Source organism: Urtica dioica, chromosome 2 (assembly GCF_054948205.1).
Source record: "Urtica dioica subsp. dioica isolate 48M chromosome 2, U.dioica_male_clone48M_v1_H2, whole genome shotgun sequence".
NCBI classification, from domain to species: Eukaryota; Viridiplantae; Streptophyta; class Magnoliopsida; order Rosales; family Urticaceae; genus Urtica; species Urtica dioica.
Genome location: NC_142757.1, coordinates 34,550,463 through 34,566,320, shown reverse-complemented (window position 1 = coordinate 34,566,320; position 15,858 = coordinate 34,550,463). Strand labels below are relative to the sequence as shown.

At 35.1% G+C, this 15,858-nt stretch overlaps 2 protein-coding genes and 1 long non-coding RNA gene across 5 annotated transcripts; 2 read left to right on the top strand and 1 right to left on the bottom strand.

The window, feature by feature from the left end:
- Positions 1-2,070: 2,070 nt before the first annotated feature.
- Positions 2,071-5,156, bottom strand: LOC149404525 (uncharacterized). Its single transcript, XM_089607562.1, has 2 exons — positions 4,046-5,156; positions 2,071-3,186 (listed from the first exon to the last, which is right to left on the bottom strand). The coding sequence occupies exons 1-2, from the start codon at positions 5,154-5,156 to the stop codon at positions 2,330-2,332; spliced, it is 1,968 nt and encodes a 655-aa protein (XP_089463688.1). The 3' UTR covers positions 2,071-2,329.
- A 1,836-nt stretch (positions 5,157-6,992) lies between these two features.
- On the top strand, positions 6,993-8,619 carry LOC149404524 (uncharacterized). The gene is made up of 3 exons (XR_016295468.1): positions 6,993-7,211; positions 7,611-7,693; positions 8,334-8,619. It is a non-coding gene; the product is annotated as an uncharacterized LOC149404524 (long non-coding RNA).
- A 3,917-nt stretch (positions 8,620-12,536) lies between these two features.
- On the top strand, positions 12,537-15,489 carry LOC149404523 (uncharacterized). 3 transcript variants are annotated; one of them, XM_089606776.1, is made up of 12 exons: positions 12,537-12,878; positions 13,250-13,334; positions 13,435-13,486; positions 13,567-13,587; positions 13,676-13,729; positions 13,889-13,939; positions 14,100-14,162; positions 14,318-14,383; positions 14,473-14,511; positions 14,663-14,773; positions 14,869-14,961; positions 15,075-15,489. In XM_089606776.1, exons 1-12 carry the CDS (start codon positions 12,791-12,793, stop codon positions 15,276-15,278), a joined length of 927 nt encoding a protein of 308 aa, XP_089462902.1. In that variant the 5' UTR covers positions 12,537-12,790; the 3' UTR covers positions 15,279-15,489. The 3 variants fall into 3 exon arrangements, with proteins under 3 accessions (XP_089462902.1, XP_089462901.1, XP_089462904.1); XM_089606775.1 differs by having other exon boundaries at positions 14,663-14,787; positions 14,871-14,961; XM_089606778.1 differs by having other exon boundaries at positions 13,234-13,334; positions 14,663-14,787; positions 14,871-14,961.
- Positions 15,490-15,858: the final 369 nt, after the last annotated feature.

Genomic DNA, 15,858 nt, shown 5'->3' with positions numbered 1-15,858 from the left:
GACCCAAATGAACAAAGCTTAAGCTAAACACTTGGACTCAAAAGTTCACAAACCTTTTCCAAGTTTAGCTTAATGCCAACTAACTCCACTAAAGAGCAGACACTGAAAATCTCTCGGTTCAAATGAATTTATTTTCTACTCAAGAATTCGACCTAATTATGATGAGCGGATCCACTGAATGTTATCTATGTTTACCCTTCATGAATGTCATCAGCTAGTCGGGATTTACTAAATTACCATTTTACCCTTCTAGCTGTTATTTCATCAACTCCTTTGTCGCTTGTGAATAAGTTAGAAACAATGTATTGACGAGGAGCTAACAAGTCACATTGTTTCATCCAAAAGAGTCAGGACTCAATTTGGACACTGGCCAGTTTATTTATTCACACTCCAAGGAACAAAGCATGAGGTGACATACATTGCATTTCAGCAATCTTGTACATGAATTCCATATCTATGAGAACTTCACAAAGTTACTCATGACAGACTCACAACTTAGTACTTCACCAATAGGCCTTGTTCGGAATCACATAGTGAGTCCGAACTTTGACTTTCTCAAATGAGAATACTAAGGTGTGAAATGGCATGTCTCATTTCAGGATTAAGGTAAGCATGATGCAATTCATACATAGTGACTTCGAGACATAAGAGGTTAAATGGTTTGTTCTTATATTGTCTCTAGAAGTGCACTGGTCAATTCAGTACCTTCGGAAGATACCTAAAAGAACTATAGAGTCCCCAACTCTCAATGCCTCATAACCAGACATCATAGATTCTTCTAACAATCATACCGAGGTCAATAGTCCTTTGACCCTAAGATTGCGAATATATCGTTTTAAGCAAACTACGAAGAGTTTGTTCATGCAAATCTACATTTGTCTCTTCGTAAGTTGTTAAGTTTGTTTATGGACTAAAAGACTAAGGTTTTATCATAAAGCTTCAAACAAAGAAAGAATGAATGAACGTTTCAACTTTATTAATGAATGAATAGGCAATTACAAGCAAGAGTCTTCATGAGACTTTATTACATCAAATGTACAAAATAAAGATTACAACTCTTCTTGTGGACACCATTGACAACAGTCCTATGGAGACTTTAACACTCTGTTTGTACAAATAATGGGCAGTATACGACGAAACGAAAAAACAAGTCTTCGTCGGCCGACAGTGCTCCGGCAGCGACTTCGCCAGTAAATTTCGACGAATTTCTCCTCATTTAATACAGTGGTTTCATGTTCATAAATCAATTTAGGTTTTCAAAAATCAATTTTTCTTTCCAAAACTTTAATCCACTTTATATAACAAACAAATAAGTAGCTCAAAACCAATTTCATTGTTGAAACTTGAAACTAGGACATTTAGTTTGGTATTCATCTCAAAAACATTTTTTGAGTTTTTTAGTGGAAAAAATTGAAAACAAAAAGTGAAAGTTATGTTTGGTTTAAGTTTTTGAAAAAAAATTTCAAAAAATTTTGAAGTTGTTTTGTAAAAGAGTAAAGAAAACTGAAAACAAATAAAATGTGTTTTTGGAAAAAAAAATTCTTCTCTTCTCTTCTCCTTCTCCTCGTCTTCTCTTTTCATTTTTTCAAAAACAAAAATGAAAACTGTACCAAACACTTTTTTCAGTTTTTTCAATTTCTCAAAACCAAAAATGAAAACTGTACCAAACAGCTTTTTGAAAACAACTGCAAAATAATTTTTCAATACAATTACAAAAATTAGAAAATAAAAAACAAAATTTTTTTGAGTTAACTACCAAACACTAAAGTTTCTTATTTTGTTCTTCATATTTAGATTTTTTTTCTGTGCTTTGGCGTTTCATGTTCATGGATCAGTTTATCCAGGTCTTTCAAAAAGTTTAAGCTTGCTTTCAAAAACTATAATTCACTTTATATAACGACGGGGAGCTCGATGGTGACGAGGAGTTTGATTACGACTGCGGCGTGATCAAGAGCACGTTTGGACTAGGATTTTGATGTGACGAGTCAGAGCGTGGGTTGACAAAAACTTGAGAGCATTTTGGAGATTATTATTAAATCATTGGATAACTTTTATAACAGTTAGCCTCACCTCATCATGCGACCCTTTCTAATAATACGGGACTCTTTGTATTAATTATGCGTCTTTAACTGATCACCTGAGCATTCAGAATTTTCATATCATTATTTAGGAAGTAAACCACTTTAAATGATGATATGGCCAACAAGAATTTCTGTAGTAACTTCACCATAAAAGAACCAAATAATCCAAACTCACTTATTATCACACCAAACGTACTTTAAAAATTATTTATACTCCATTCAGAACATTGATTCCGAGCTTCCTCACTTCATTCCTTGACCCACACGCCATCCTCGTCACAAGGGCACAAGGTGACCAAAGGGCACTCAACCTTCTCCAAATATCGCAGCTTCGGAAAATTCCTTCGCAGCTCCGTCCACGTCATCTTGATCCCAGCCAAGTACTTCAAACGCAGCGTCTCGACTTCAGACCATTCACCGGCCAACGCCTCAGGGTGGCTCTCTCCGAGTTTCCCTCCTCGGATGTACAGCTTTTCCAGCTTCGATGGTCTCAGCCACTCAGGAGCTTCCGAATGAGGGTAACACTGAAGATCCAGTTTGATCAGATTCGGGGGGAGCTTCACATGTGTAAAATCATCTCTGTTGTTGTTGTTTGTGCTATTCTTTGTCCCCTCCGATGATAGCGAAGACTCCGCTCCCCAAGAGAGCGTGAGCTTCTCGAGCTGAATGAGCTTCGAGAGGGCTTCAATCTCGCCCACGGTCCTTAAATCCGTCTGGCTCACGACGATGCTGAGCTTCGTGAGGGACTTCATCGATGAGAGGCTCTCGAGAGTGCAGAACTTTCCGGAGCGGTAGTTTCCGACCACGAAGCCCTTGAGGACTTTGAGCTTGGTGAGTGACGAGAGGCCTCGGGGCATGTGGTCGATGAGGAAGCAGTTTGAGATGTCCAAGTGGGTCAGGTTCTTCAGGAGTGATATTTCTCTTGGAAGAATTTCGAGGTTGTGGCATGACTTGAGGTCCAAGATCTCCAAATTGGTGAGCCATTTTATGGAGTCTGTGAGCTCGTTGATTCTTGATATGCCCTGAAGGCTTAGCAGCTTTAGCTTTTCCATGTTTTTCAGCCCTTTCAAGAACTCGATCCCTTCCACTTCGATGTGATGCTTGCCTGCAATTTATATATATCATCTTCATCTAGTTTGATCCCCAATTTTTTCTGCTGTGTTTGGTCCCTAGTTTTTGTTTTGCAGCTTCTAGTTTCCTACCCTTGGGACTGAATTGGTGCTTACTAAATTGATTATTTAAGCTATAAGTAGAGATATATAGAACAATAAATTCCAGTAAATTAAAAGTTTAGGGATGATTAAAAGTTCAGGAGGACTTAAAGCAGAATAGAAATGAATACGAAATAAATAGAAAGCTCGAGGACCATTCAGCAATTAATTCTTTTTTGTATTTATACTGACCACGCCAAACATTAAAATGTTGCAACAAAATTTTGTGAAGACAGAAAACAAAATTAGCATATTGGGAAAGGGATTATCAGTAATATCTCCTCCCTATAATTTTCTTGTATCGTTTATTTATTTGTTAAAAAGCCTTCTGTGATTTATCTTCTTATTACTACATAAATTAACGAAACTTAATATTATTAATAAATAAAAGCCAAGCCGATAATTAGAAACATAAGCTTATAACTTATTTAGATTTACGGAGCTCATAGCTATCTAATAATTAAAAAAGAAGATAGCTATTTCTGTGTAAGTTATTTTTCGGTAATTACAAATCCCACTAACTTGAAGCAAAAATAATAACAATAATAATTATGGACCGATATAATGTGTTTTAACTTATAAGTATAAGCTCAGCTATACTATTTTTATTATTTGAATGCCCAAGCTATAATTAAATGGAAGGAACCATTTCTTCGTATAAAAGTAGTAAACTTTCAGAAATTTATAGTTAAAAAGTGATTTTTGAAAAAAAATGGGTCCAATATACATATATTGGGGGGAAGAGGGACTGACCGGAAGTTCGCCAATTTCCGAGATAGAGAACTCTGAGAGCCTTCATCTTGAACAACCACTCATGAGCCTCGAGGCCGCCGTTTAACTTGGCTTGCTTCTTCACCCTCAAATCCGGAAACTGCTCCTCCACGTTAAACACCGTCAACAACTTCTCCGCCGGCTTCCAGGCGTCCTTCCCATGATCATCACCGCCTCTGTCGGAGAAGAAGGCCGCGAATTTCCCGTCTCCGGTGAACTGCACGAAGTGTTCCTCCTCGGCGATCGTGGCCAAGGCGGCTCTGACGACCGGCTCCATCATATACCTCTTCACCTCCGGCCACCGCTTCCTCTTCACCGGCGTGATCAGCTCCCGCTCCACCAGCTTGTCCAGAATCTCCCCCGCCGCGTCTCTGATGTCTGTATTCTCCTTGTCCTCCAGCAGCCCTTCCGCGGCCCACCAGTACGCCACCATCCGCTTCTTCACCTCCTCCTTCTCCGCCAGCACCGACAGGCACAGAGCGCACTTCTTCTCTCTCTCGTCCAACCCCTTGTAAGCCTCTCTCACTTCCCGGAAAAACTCGCTGTTCCTGAACTTCTCGCTGCACTGCGCCTCCAGGAGCTCGTTCACCGCCGTTTCCGCCTCCGGCGGCTTCTCCCCCGGCCGGACCCCCGAGACCGTCGAGCCTCTACTGAGCGCCGCGGCGCGGGTGGGGATCTGGTGCTTCAGCTTCCGGATCTCCTTGTTCATCAGCTTGATCTGCTCTTCCACTTCCACCTCCATCGACTGGGCGCCTTCCTGCTCGACGGCCTCCGTGTCCATATCATCGGCTTTCTTGATGTTCTCGAGAAGCCTCATGACGGCGATCACGCGGCTCTCGATGCTCTTCTGGAACTCCCCCTCGAATATCCCGAGCTGCGTGAGCCGGGCCTCGATCTGGCCCAGCCCGTTTAGCAGCTTGTCGAACAGGCTCTTTCGGTCCTGCTTCTCGGAGGATATGCTGCTCCCATCCCTGGCGTTCGCGGATGGCTCGATTTTTTTTTGCAGTTTCTGGATATTTTTGATGATCTCGCTCAAGTCTGTTTCGGTGAAGGGAGGATCGGATTGTATGGAAATGGACCTGGGTGTTGCCATGGATGAATGAGCGAGAGGGACAGAGGAGCTTTTTAAGTTAGCATATATATATATATATATATATATATATATATATATATGTGTGTGTGTGTGTGTGTGTGTGTGTGTGTGTGTGTCAAATATATAGTCATTCATATATGAAAATTCGAATGCGTTCTTGCACAAGTTTCTCTTTCTCACGCGACTTATTCTTTCTTTCGTATCCGTTATAACACTACTATTCCCAAGCTGAACACTATTACAAAAGATTAAAAATATTTTTTTTTAAATAATGTATGCCAATAATTTTTCGTACGTTCGTCAGGGTCATGTTTTAATCTTTTGGTAGTAAAGGCCAAAAAAAGGAAACAAATAATCAAGTTTGTTTTAGTGATTGAGTCATGTTTAGTGACTTAACTAGTTGTGGATATCTCTTGCTATAAAGCCATTATTGTGTTAAATTCAATTATCGTTTAAGTTATCTGTAAAAAAAAATATATCATTAGTAATAGTATATAAGAGGTATATAGTTTATTTTTTCAATTTATGCAAGCAATAAGGATTTTCAATCTAATACTTCTTACTTTTGTTAGATATAATTATTGATAAGCTACTCAATTTAGATCTTATTCTTATTTGAAGTTAAAACCACTAGCTAGTTATAAATTGTAATTATTTGAATATTGATAAATATTAATTTTCATTAAATTATTTTGTAAAAATAAATCCGTGGCCAACCACTATCTCAATATATTTTGATATATAATATTGATATCGGTATATTTTGTTGTGTTTTTTTTTTTTTGTTCAAGATGTATATTTGTCGTTAGCATGTACCTCAACAAATTAAGAGTATTAGTAACAAATTTAGATTATCACGAATGTTATCATATAATCAATACCCTTTTGTGAAGTAAAGATATTGTCTAATGCCACCAACATCAGCCTATATGCTTTCGTCAAAGACAAAGCTGCCATAACTGAGGAATTGATTCTAGGCTTGTCACTGCTAAATATATTAACTCGTATAAAGTGAGATATATATTCTCTATGCATGTTGGGGTTTTGGAATCGGCTATTGTAGTAACATACAAGATACCATAGATGGATGAAATCAAGAAAGTAAATTCCACCTTTAACAAGTATCATTTATATTTATTAGTGGGTCTGAAAACGTAATTTCGTTCGACCATCAGTAATAAAAAAACAATCAAGAATACAAACTAGGTCATCAATTTAGCATATTGTAATGCTCGGAATTTTAATATCATAAATTATTGTTTTTTTAAATCAAATATTAGCATTCAATTTATTTTTTCATAAATATATATATGTATATAGTATGTTTTTTTTAGAACCTTATCTATTTAATTTTTAAGATGTATAATTATTATATACTTATTTTTTTTATATACATATATATAGAGAGAGACTTTTATTTCTTGATATATAATGGACGTGTTTGTGTGTGTGTATATATATATGTATGCAGTAGAATTTAAAGAAGTGATAGTTATCCTTTTTATATGTTTACACGTGTATGTATATATTGATACATATTTAAAGAACTTTCAAAAACAGTTCTTATTCTTAGTGTACGTTTATGTATATATGTGTATATATATATATATATATATATATATATATATATATATATATTTATGTCTAATATTTCTTTTTATAAATAGTAGGAGTTATCTGTATGTATACGTGTGTGTATTAAAATATGTATCAGTAACACTTGTACATATATTCTTGCCACGAATAACAAACTGTGGCCCACCTATTATTTCAGTCGAGCATATCCTTTCCTCTCCTAGAGTAACTGTCCTACATTCACACTTTGGTTCCGAAACCCATTCCAGCAAGAAAAAAAAAAATATGCAGAGCTAGACAGAACAAGAGAAAATGAGAGCAAGAGTGACCCAATGAAGAGAGGAGGCTGAGATGGAGTTTTCTCCGGAGTTCATCGCTGGGTTTTGAAATCGAATTGATTGGGCTTTCCTTCGTCTCGGTTTTTGAACGGGATTTTGGGGATTCAGAGGCAGAGAAGGTTCTAATCGAGGTTTGTGCAAGGTATGGCTTTGGATTTCTTCACGTCCTTGTCGTGGTCGAATTTTTGAGATGGAAATTTAAGGTTTCAAAGTTAAATGTTTTGTTTCAGTGGGTTAGAGTAGAAACCTGAAGTTGGAACTTGTCTTGTTCAATTTGGTAATGGTTGTTGTCTCTTTGGACTGAATTAATGGTAGATCTCATATTGTAGTGTCGCAGCGATCATGTGAATTTGAAGATTTGGACTGATTATGCGACTCTGATTTGGATTTACGGTTTGCACGTTCGTGTTCTTTTTGGACGATAATTGATATTGGATTAGATTTCGACATTATGATTACCAGGATTTGAGTTTTAAATGCAAACCTTGTGAGTCAATTATCAGAATTCTGATTTCAAACTCGGTTTGATCTATGGGAATAGGACTTGAAGCTAAGAGCTGTCTAGCGGACTCACAGAGTTGGTAGAGATCTCGTGGACAAGCGTTATAGATGTTTAATCTCGAGGTAGGTTAAATATAACCTTTCTTATCTGGTTTCATGGTTTGACCAAAACTTATATATTACTTTCGAAATGAAAATGTTTTCAAAATGCCACAATACCCGAGACCAGTTTTAAAATGTGGCAGAATTCAAATCGGGAGATCCGATTCTGAAATGGAAAGGTATTCTCAGTATTATACATATATCCCTTGTTTGAAAAATATAAATATAATATTTTCCTTTATTGGCCTGGGATAGCCGGATCCTTATATATACGAAGCGGAGAATGCATGCGTATATATAAAAGGGTGTGGAGAGTGCACCATTCTGATCAGAGGACTGCCACGGGTTATGTGGGCAGGCGGTGGCAGGCCACCAGCATAAAAATCGCATTTTATTTATTCATTTGCATATCTCATCATTTAGTGCACGTTTACTTTCTGCAAGTTAGACTCGTACGTGGTTGGAGATCAACACGTGACGAGGGTTATACTTATACGTCTATAGAGATATACACAGGACAAGAATAATACTATGATATATGAGAATTATTATTGTTTAATAAATGTATTTTAAAAATCGAGCCAAATACTATAACATCTACTGGGCCTCAAGCTCACCCCCTACGTTTCTTTGTTTTTCTTAAAATTATCTGTATAACCAGGAAAGTGAGAAGAAGTGTTAGGACGACCTCAGGATTATAGTGTCGTCAAGTTTTGAAGACTCTGTCTTGTTTTGGAGCAACGGGTGTATATATATGTTTATATACTTACCTAGGTCGTTGTCGAAGTCTCTGTTTATGTTTTGTATTCTGTTTATCTTTCTCTGGACTTGTAAAGTAAATAACTACTGAGTATGTACTGTGGGTATGTTTTGGCTCTGTTAGCATTAATGGTCTAGTTTTCTCTTAATATCGCTTTTATACTCACGTCCCATTTTAGGGGCGTGACACATATAAAACTTTAACTAAATAATATTTTATGTACATGCATGTTTATATAATCTAACGTTAACCTTAACTTAGATTAAAGATTCCATATACGTAGAACGATGATATAATATAATAATCCTCAAAGTTTGCAATTTTAATATAATCAAAGCAAGTACTTCTCTTTCAAGAATACTTGTTGGATTAATTAACCTAACTTCTCAAATGAAAACGGGAGACTTATATAAGAAATCACTAACTGCACTTTTGTTCTTAGAACTAGAAAAGGAAAATTTAAATATAAGCAAAGTATATTCTGGTTTTAACAAAAAAAAGCGAAAAGAGTAAAGTGATAATGTTAGGATTTATTATTAGCACATGGCCTGGGGAAGACTATATGAATAAAAGTGTTTCAGCGAGTTTCACATTCCTCGTTCTTATTCGGGCTTTCAGCAAAACACTGCAATTTCTTTTTTTCTTGTACGGTCATGCCTGCTAAGATTTTACTACATTAAATTAGGTTTATCAGCAACAGATAATGTAAATATATATATATATATATATATATATATATATATATATATTGATTATTTTATTTATGTTTAATGAGTAGGGCAAAAAATACTCTTTAAACTAATATCTATTCTCTTTCACCCTAAGTTTTAGAATTTTCGTGGAATTTCATAGTTTTTTTTCTCATAATAAGTTAGTTTATACTTTATTACATCTTTTACATTGTTCCATACCATAGAATTCATGGTTTAAGTATTTATTATTTTATTTTTTTTAAATGTAATTTTTGTATTTACAGAGAAGCATATGCATGGAAGATTTGAGTGATGGAAAGAATAGAACTTTGGTTGTACCCTAATCAAACTACTCTCCCCCGGATCTCGTGGTCAGCGTTTATCTTGTTAAAATTATTGTCCACAGAAGTATTTTGTTAATTACCCAAAGATTGTGTCATATAAGTAGACATTATATTAAATTATCATTCTGATTATTTCAAGAAACGTAAAACACATTCATCACACCTACAAAACTTGACAAGGAATTGTTACATAGGGACATATATCTCCATCAAAATAGAAGGTTAAAACTTGGTCGTGAATTAATCTATATGTCTGGGTAGCTATATCAAAAATCACATATTCAGTTCGCAAAGTGTAGGTTCACTTTGATCATGGGAGCAATTTGTGTATGTATATGATCTAGACAAACTTTGATTATACGAGTCATTTAAAACAAACATTGATTAGTCATTCAAGGTCATATCTTTTGATTCTTCGATTTATTCATTCACAGCTGTACGCATGCTTAAATATTTACGTTTTAGGAATCATAATTATAATCGGTGGGAAAAAATGGATTTACAAATATGAAATTCAGCTCTTCTAAAGAGAGTAAATGTTATCTCACTTGAGAATTGAATCCATTCTTGATAAAATGCACGCACTTTCATAATCAAATTAGTGGAACTCAAGAAGGATATATGACTTGAAGGGTATAACGGTAATGAACTTTTTGTCACAAAGATGGTGATCAATGACCGTGTAATGGGTATATCAATGGATACTCACATCAAACCGAGTAAATGTTATTTGAGAAATTGTATCAACTACCATCATTTGATAAGTTTTTCTCCAATTCCCCACCAAAAGCTTAATTTGACCAAAAAATACTACTAAGTCACTTGTACAGATACAATTTTACCCTCAATAATTGATGTCAACAATTTATGTCAATTGTTGACATAGATGTCAACAATTTATGTCAATTGTTGACATAGATGTCAACAATAGATGTCAATTGTTGACATCTATGTCAACAAACAGAGAACCCAAAACTCACAGATATCAATAGATGTAAATTGTTACATCTATGTCAACAATAATGTCAATTGTTGACATCATCTTCAGAGTAAAATTGCATTTGTACAAGTGGTTTACTAGTATTTTTGGTCAAATTAAGCTTTTGGTTGAAAATTGAAAAAAAAAATTATCAAATGGTGGTAGTTGAAGCAATTTATCTTATTATTTTAATTTTTCATTTTTAGTGAAATAACCAAGAGATTTGATCAAACGAAAGACGGAGGAATTGAGACTCGCTCTTATTTGTGTTTGTCTTAGTATGAGTTATTAGGTTCATAGTCATCGAGTGGACTATATAAAGATGTCTTACATTGCAAGTACGCAGCAAATTTCAAATTCGTAAAATGAGTTTTGATAATATATATATATATATATATATATATATATATATATATATATATATATATATTATAAATGGTTAACTATCAATTAATCCCTTAAATTTTGAGTGGGCTTGAGAAGCACTTTAATTTGTTGGCCAAGCCCATAGGTCCTGATTATGGACGTCCAAGGCTGTTGCATAGGCTTGGAAATTTTGTTATATTTAAATCTTATAGATTGATCAGATATTTTAGAATAAGATATTATATTTACGAATTTGATTTGACAGATAATATATTTTATACAAATAAAAGAATATAAAAATCAACAGATTTATAATTTGGTAGTTGATATTTTACTTTATTCTAACTAACATAATAGAGTCACCATTCTGATTCCACTTGATTCTAGGAATCATAGTAAAAGAAAAGAAAATAAAATGGTTAAGATTTTTCCACCTTTCAAGGCTTTTAAAAACAACTTACATAGAAGGGTGCTTGAAAAAAACACTCTGGAAACTCTTTCTTTTCTAGAGATTTTCGACCTCATATTCTTCCCAGAAAAGGTGTTTTGTTGTTCCAACAAACTTCTTGGTGATTCAATAAAAGTAAACAAGAAGTAAGCCCATGTTGAGTTTAGTGCCCACAAGTAGATTTACTAAAGTGTAATAAGTTATTTCAAATGCAGTTTGATGTAACGCTGAATTAAATCAATGACATGAAACATGCATTCATTCTCTTTAAGGATGTGTTATCATTTTTAGTCTTTTTCTTTAAATAGCTTACAACACGTGAAGAGTCAAATTCAAATTTGCGTAATATCTCTTCTTATAGTTATTTAAAAATGATACTCACAATCTTAGGAATAAATGAACAATTGAGCTCAATAGAAGATTGTTAGGAGAACTCACGACATTTGGTAATGAAATATAGATAGTTAAAAAATCTATAATTTGTCCTAGATATCTTATGAAGATATTGGATATGACTAATGTACTCTCTAAGACTTAAAACTAAAACTATTTCAACTCTTAAAGTCACTATGAATACGCTCATGCTTACCTAAGTCTTGAATGAGACATAGTCAATTATGGTTAGTCATTTCATTTTATGAGCTAACGATCAAAGTTTTTCTATAAGAATTCGTGATTGGGCGTTTGGTGAAACAAGTACTTAGTCATGTTGGTGTTATAAATTCTCATGGATATGAAATTTATTAGCAAAATTGATGAAATGCAATGTATATCACATCATCATGTTTTTATTTGATAGTGTGAATAAACTAACTAGGCCTAGTATAATTGAGAGACCCCATTCCCTTTTGCCTCTGTTCACATGGTTCTCAAATGATAGCAGAGTATTGAGTTTTCGCTGAACCAATCATTATGATTCATCCCACAAAGAATGATTGTGCTTATTCACAAACAACAAAAGAATTAAATGAAATAATAACTATAAGTGTAAAATGATAATATCACAATTCTCATCTAGGTAGTTACTCTCTCATTATTTTTAAATATTTTTTATTTCCAATCTTTCTGATTTTTTCTCATTAAAAAAATGATAGTTGACTTTAATGTGAATTTAGTTATTTATAAATCTCTTAAAAGTAAGTTTTTTTTCCCCTAAATTTTTAATATTATTGAAACTCAAATGTCAAATATTCACATTGAAGAGTTCTATTTAAGTAGCTGAAATGAAATCCATCACAAGTATGAATATGAGTTTTGTCGATGACGAAGGAAAACTCCAAAGAGGGCCACTTGAAGCCTTGAAGGCTTACAATAAATTCAGTACCTGCCTGACTGCCTCCGAGTCCGCGTTTTCTGGGAATATAACCAATCAAACGTCAGACAAACGAACACCAATCAGTTATCGGAAACAATTCATCATCAAGGCCTTTAAAAACCCAGGACGACATTAAGCTATTACCTTCCCAAAACTCATCTCTGAAACGAACTAACCAACCACCAAAAAAAAAAAAAAAAAAAAAAACAGGGTCATGGGTTTTTTGTGCTCGGCCACTATTCTCGTACTGGTCTTCCTAGCTCTTCCGCTTTCACATTCCGTGCCGTTCATAGTACTCCATGGTAAACTCTTCTTATCTTCTTTTTAAGTTTTTATTATTGTTGTTACTATTACGGTCAATGTGTTTCTGCGATATGAATTGCTTTCCAAAGCTACATGAGTATTTTCTGAGAAAGAGAAAAAAAAAAAAGTTACATAAGTATTTTCTGTTTCAAAATGAGCTCAACATTCTTAGACTCAGTGCCATAAAACTGGAATCTTCTCTGCACACATCACAGGGAAAAATATATCTTTTACTTGCTTTATTTTTTCTTTATATGTTCCTGTGTAGTATCGTAGAAATAGAACGTGTAAATTGTTTACATCTTATTTGATAATGATTATGTTTATGTTTATCATGTACTCTGACTATAATAGATCATATTTACGGCAGGGATCGGAGATCAATGCTCCCATAAAGGAGTCAAACATTTTACTCAGCAACTTGTCCAATTTTCTGGGATTCAAGGCTTTTGTTTGTAAGCTTGCTTTCTGTGTAAAAAAAAACATTTATTTGGAAAATATGTCAAGTTCGGTGATCGTGGAATTGTTTCGTTTATTTTCTTTTCCTTTCGGCAGAGAAGTTGGGGACGGAACATGGGATTCTTGGTTTTTGCCTCTTGAGAAGCAGGTTGGAATTATATTGCAAAAAAAATATCTATTACTTTACCTTGGCCGATCATAACTCAAATTTATTCACAATTTTTGCAGACTCAGATCATTTGCGATAAGGTGATGAGCCGGTTAGATTTCTTGTTTATTTTAATTTTTTTTCAACCATTTCTTTACACTTACATGTCGATAGTAACTTTTAGTATAGGTTAAGGAAATGAAAGAACTGAGCAACGGTTACAATATAGTTGGTCTCTCCCAGGTCAGTTATGATTCTCCGAATTTGTGTTTCTCGCGAATCACGAACCTATATTTGAAATTCCTAGAAGTTCCTGATAGGATTTAGTACTAGTTCTGAACTTTTAAATGGATTTTCGGCACATGAATTCTCAATCGGATTTTGAATTGTTTTGTTGAACAGGGAAATTTGATAGGCCGAGGTGTTGTGGAATTCTGTGACGGTGGACCGCCTGTAAGAATTCCTCTGGTTGTTCTTCGTACAAGTTTTTCATGCCCATCTGAAAGAAGTCACAAAAAAAAATTAAATAAATAAAAATAAATCAGACGGCATTTCGATTGCTTTTATTTCTTGATGCAAGTAAATCTGAGGCTCAATTATTGTATAATGCCAGGTTAAGAATTTTGTCTCTTTGGCCGGACCTCATGCCGGTACTGCTTCAGTTCCTCTCTGTGGCGTAAGTGATATCATTGCTCTCATACTTTTTGTTCCGTGTTGAGAACCTATGCAACTTATTTGATCATATCTGTTTCTCTTTGTATCCGATAAACTTCTTGGTCAATCCTCGGCTCGCATGTTACCTAAACCATTTTCTGTCACATATTCTTGTAGTCCGGTTTCTTATGCGCGATTGCAGATGCGTTGATCAAGTCAGAGATCTACAGTGACTATGTTCAAGTATTCTTCTTGACCCGGGATGACTTTTAATGTGTTCATCTCCTCTCTTTTCTTTCTAACAAATTCGCTCTTTTAATATTTGAATACAGTCTCATTTGGCTCCGAGTGGTTATCTGAAATTACCAAAGGTGAGTTTCCTTGGGAGACATAAATTCAAACGCAAGAATGCTTCTTCCGAAGTCAATATTAGGAGCTTCGCCTAACTTTTATTATGCGTTTTTAGCTGCAAAAGAGCTTCATGGATCGTCATTTACACTTTACCTACTTTGAATACTATAGGCTATTTCTGACTATTTGGCGCGCTGCAAGTTTCTTCCGAAGCTCAACAATGAACTCCCTGGTGAAAGAAATGCCATATACAAGACACGATTTATCAGTTTGCAGAACTTGGTGCTTATCATGTTATGTTCGAAAACGTTCTTACTTCTCCCCGGTTCTCTTTTTAGCCTCTCATATCTTGAATTTCCTTCACATGATATATCTAGTTTGAGCAAGACACAGTCTTGATCCCGAAGGAAACTTCATGGTTCGGTTATTACCCAGACGGAGCTTTCAAACCCATTTTGCCTCCACAACAGGTAATATCGATATTCTCGTAACAGTGTAGTAGCTGAATTTTCTGATCTTGCTATGTTTTTGAGGAGTCTCTTTGGTTATTAGTTCACTTATGAGATATTCTGTCACCGTGCAGACAAAACTTTACACAGAGGACTGGATTGGTCTGAGAACCTTGGACGAAGCTGGGAAAGTAAAGTATATAAATGTTTCAGGGAACCACCTGGGAATATCCGATGGCGATATGGTGAAGCATGTTGTCCCCTACCTCATAAACCCCACAGACAAAGAGGATAGAGTAGATTCATCGGCCACCCTCAATCAAGAGTTTCATCGGTGAACTACTCGGGTTTGCAGAGGATGAATTGTGATCAGATATCATCCTCGGATTTACAACAATATTGGTATAAGGTTTTTTGTTATACACGTGATTTATCGGCGGCACAAAATACAGATTGTTTGCCAGACCGCATAGAAAAGGAAAAGAGAAATCTTCTGAAACTGGAGTCAAAATTATAATAACTATGATCTCTTTTTCTTTTCCCTTTTTATGATAATAAATAAGGCTCATTTAAGGGTTACCTTTTCTTTTTCTCTCTTTTCGATAAGTGTCTGAAAAAAAAAGAGGTGTGGGAAGTAAGCTGCAAACCTCTCAATTAATCCAACTTTAATGAGCAGAGTTGCTGCTTCAAAACATCCATAAACAAGTCCAACCAGTACTTTCTTTTGGTTTCTTCACTAAACCCATGCAGCCCGATGCCAGAAGAAACAAGTCTGACCTGTATTTTCTTAAGGTCACTAAACCCATCCATAAACAACTTTAATCGTAGCATGTGCCGACTACAACATCCTTGTCCGGCTACAAAGTCCCGTGAAAAGGGTCAGAAAATCCTTGTCGGAGATACTTAAAGAAGACCGTG

Excerpts from the sequence above, each read along its gene's own strand:
- LOC149404525 (XM_089607562.1), bottom strand. The coding sequence starts at position 5,156 with ATGGCAACACCCAGGTCCATTTCCATACAATCCGATCCTCCCTTCACC. Across the intron at positions 3,187-4,045 it reads CGGAAATTGGCGAACTTCCG|GCAAGCATCACATCGAAGTG; the intron begins GTCAGTCCCTCT and ends TATAAATTGCAG.
- LOC149404523 (XM_089606775.1), top strand. The coding sequence starts at position 12,791 with ATGGGTTTTTTGTGCTCGGCCACTATTCTCGTACTGGTCTTCCTAGCT. Across the intron at positions 13,588-13,675 it reads CTCAGATCATTTGCGATAAG|GTTAAGGAAATGAAAGAACT; the intron begins GTGATGAGCCGG and ends CTTTTAGTATAG. Across the intron at positions 14,163-14,317 it reads CTTCAGTTCCTCTCTGTGGC|TCCGGTTTCTTATGCGCGAT; the intron begins GTAAGTGATATC and ends ATATTCTTGTAG.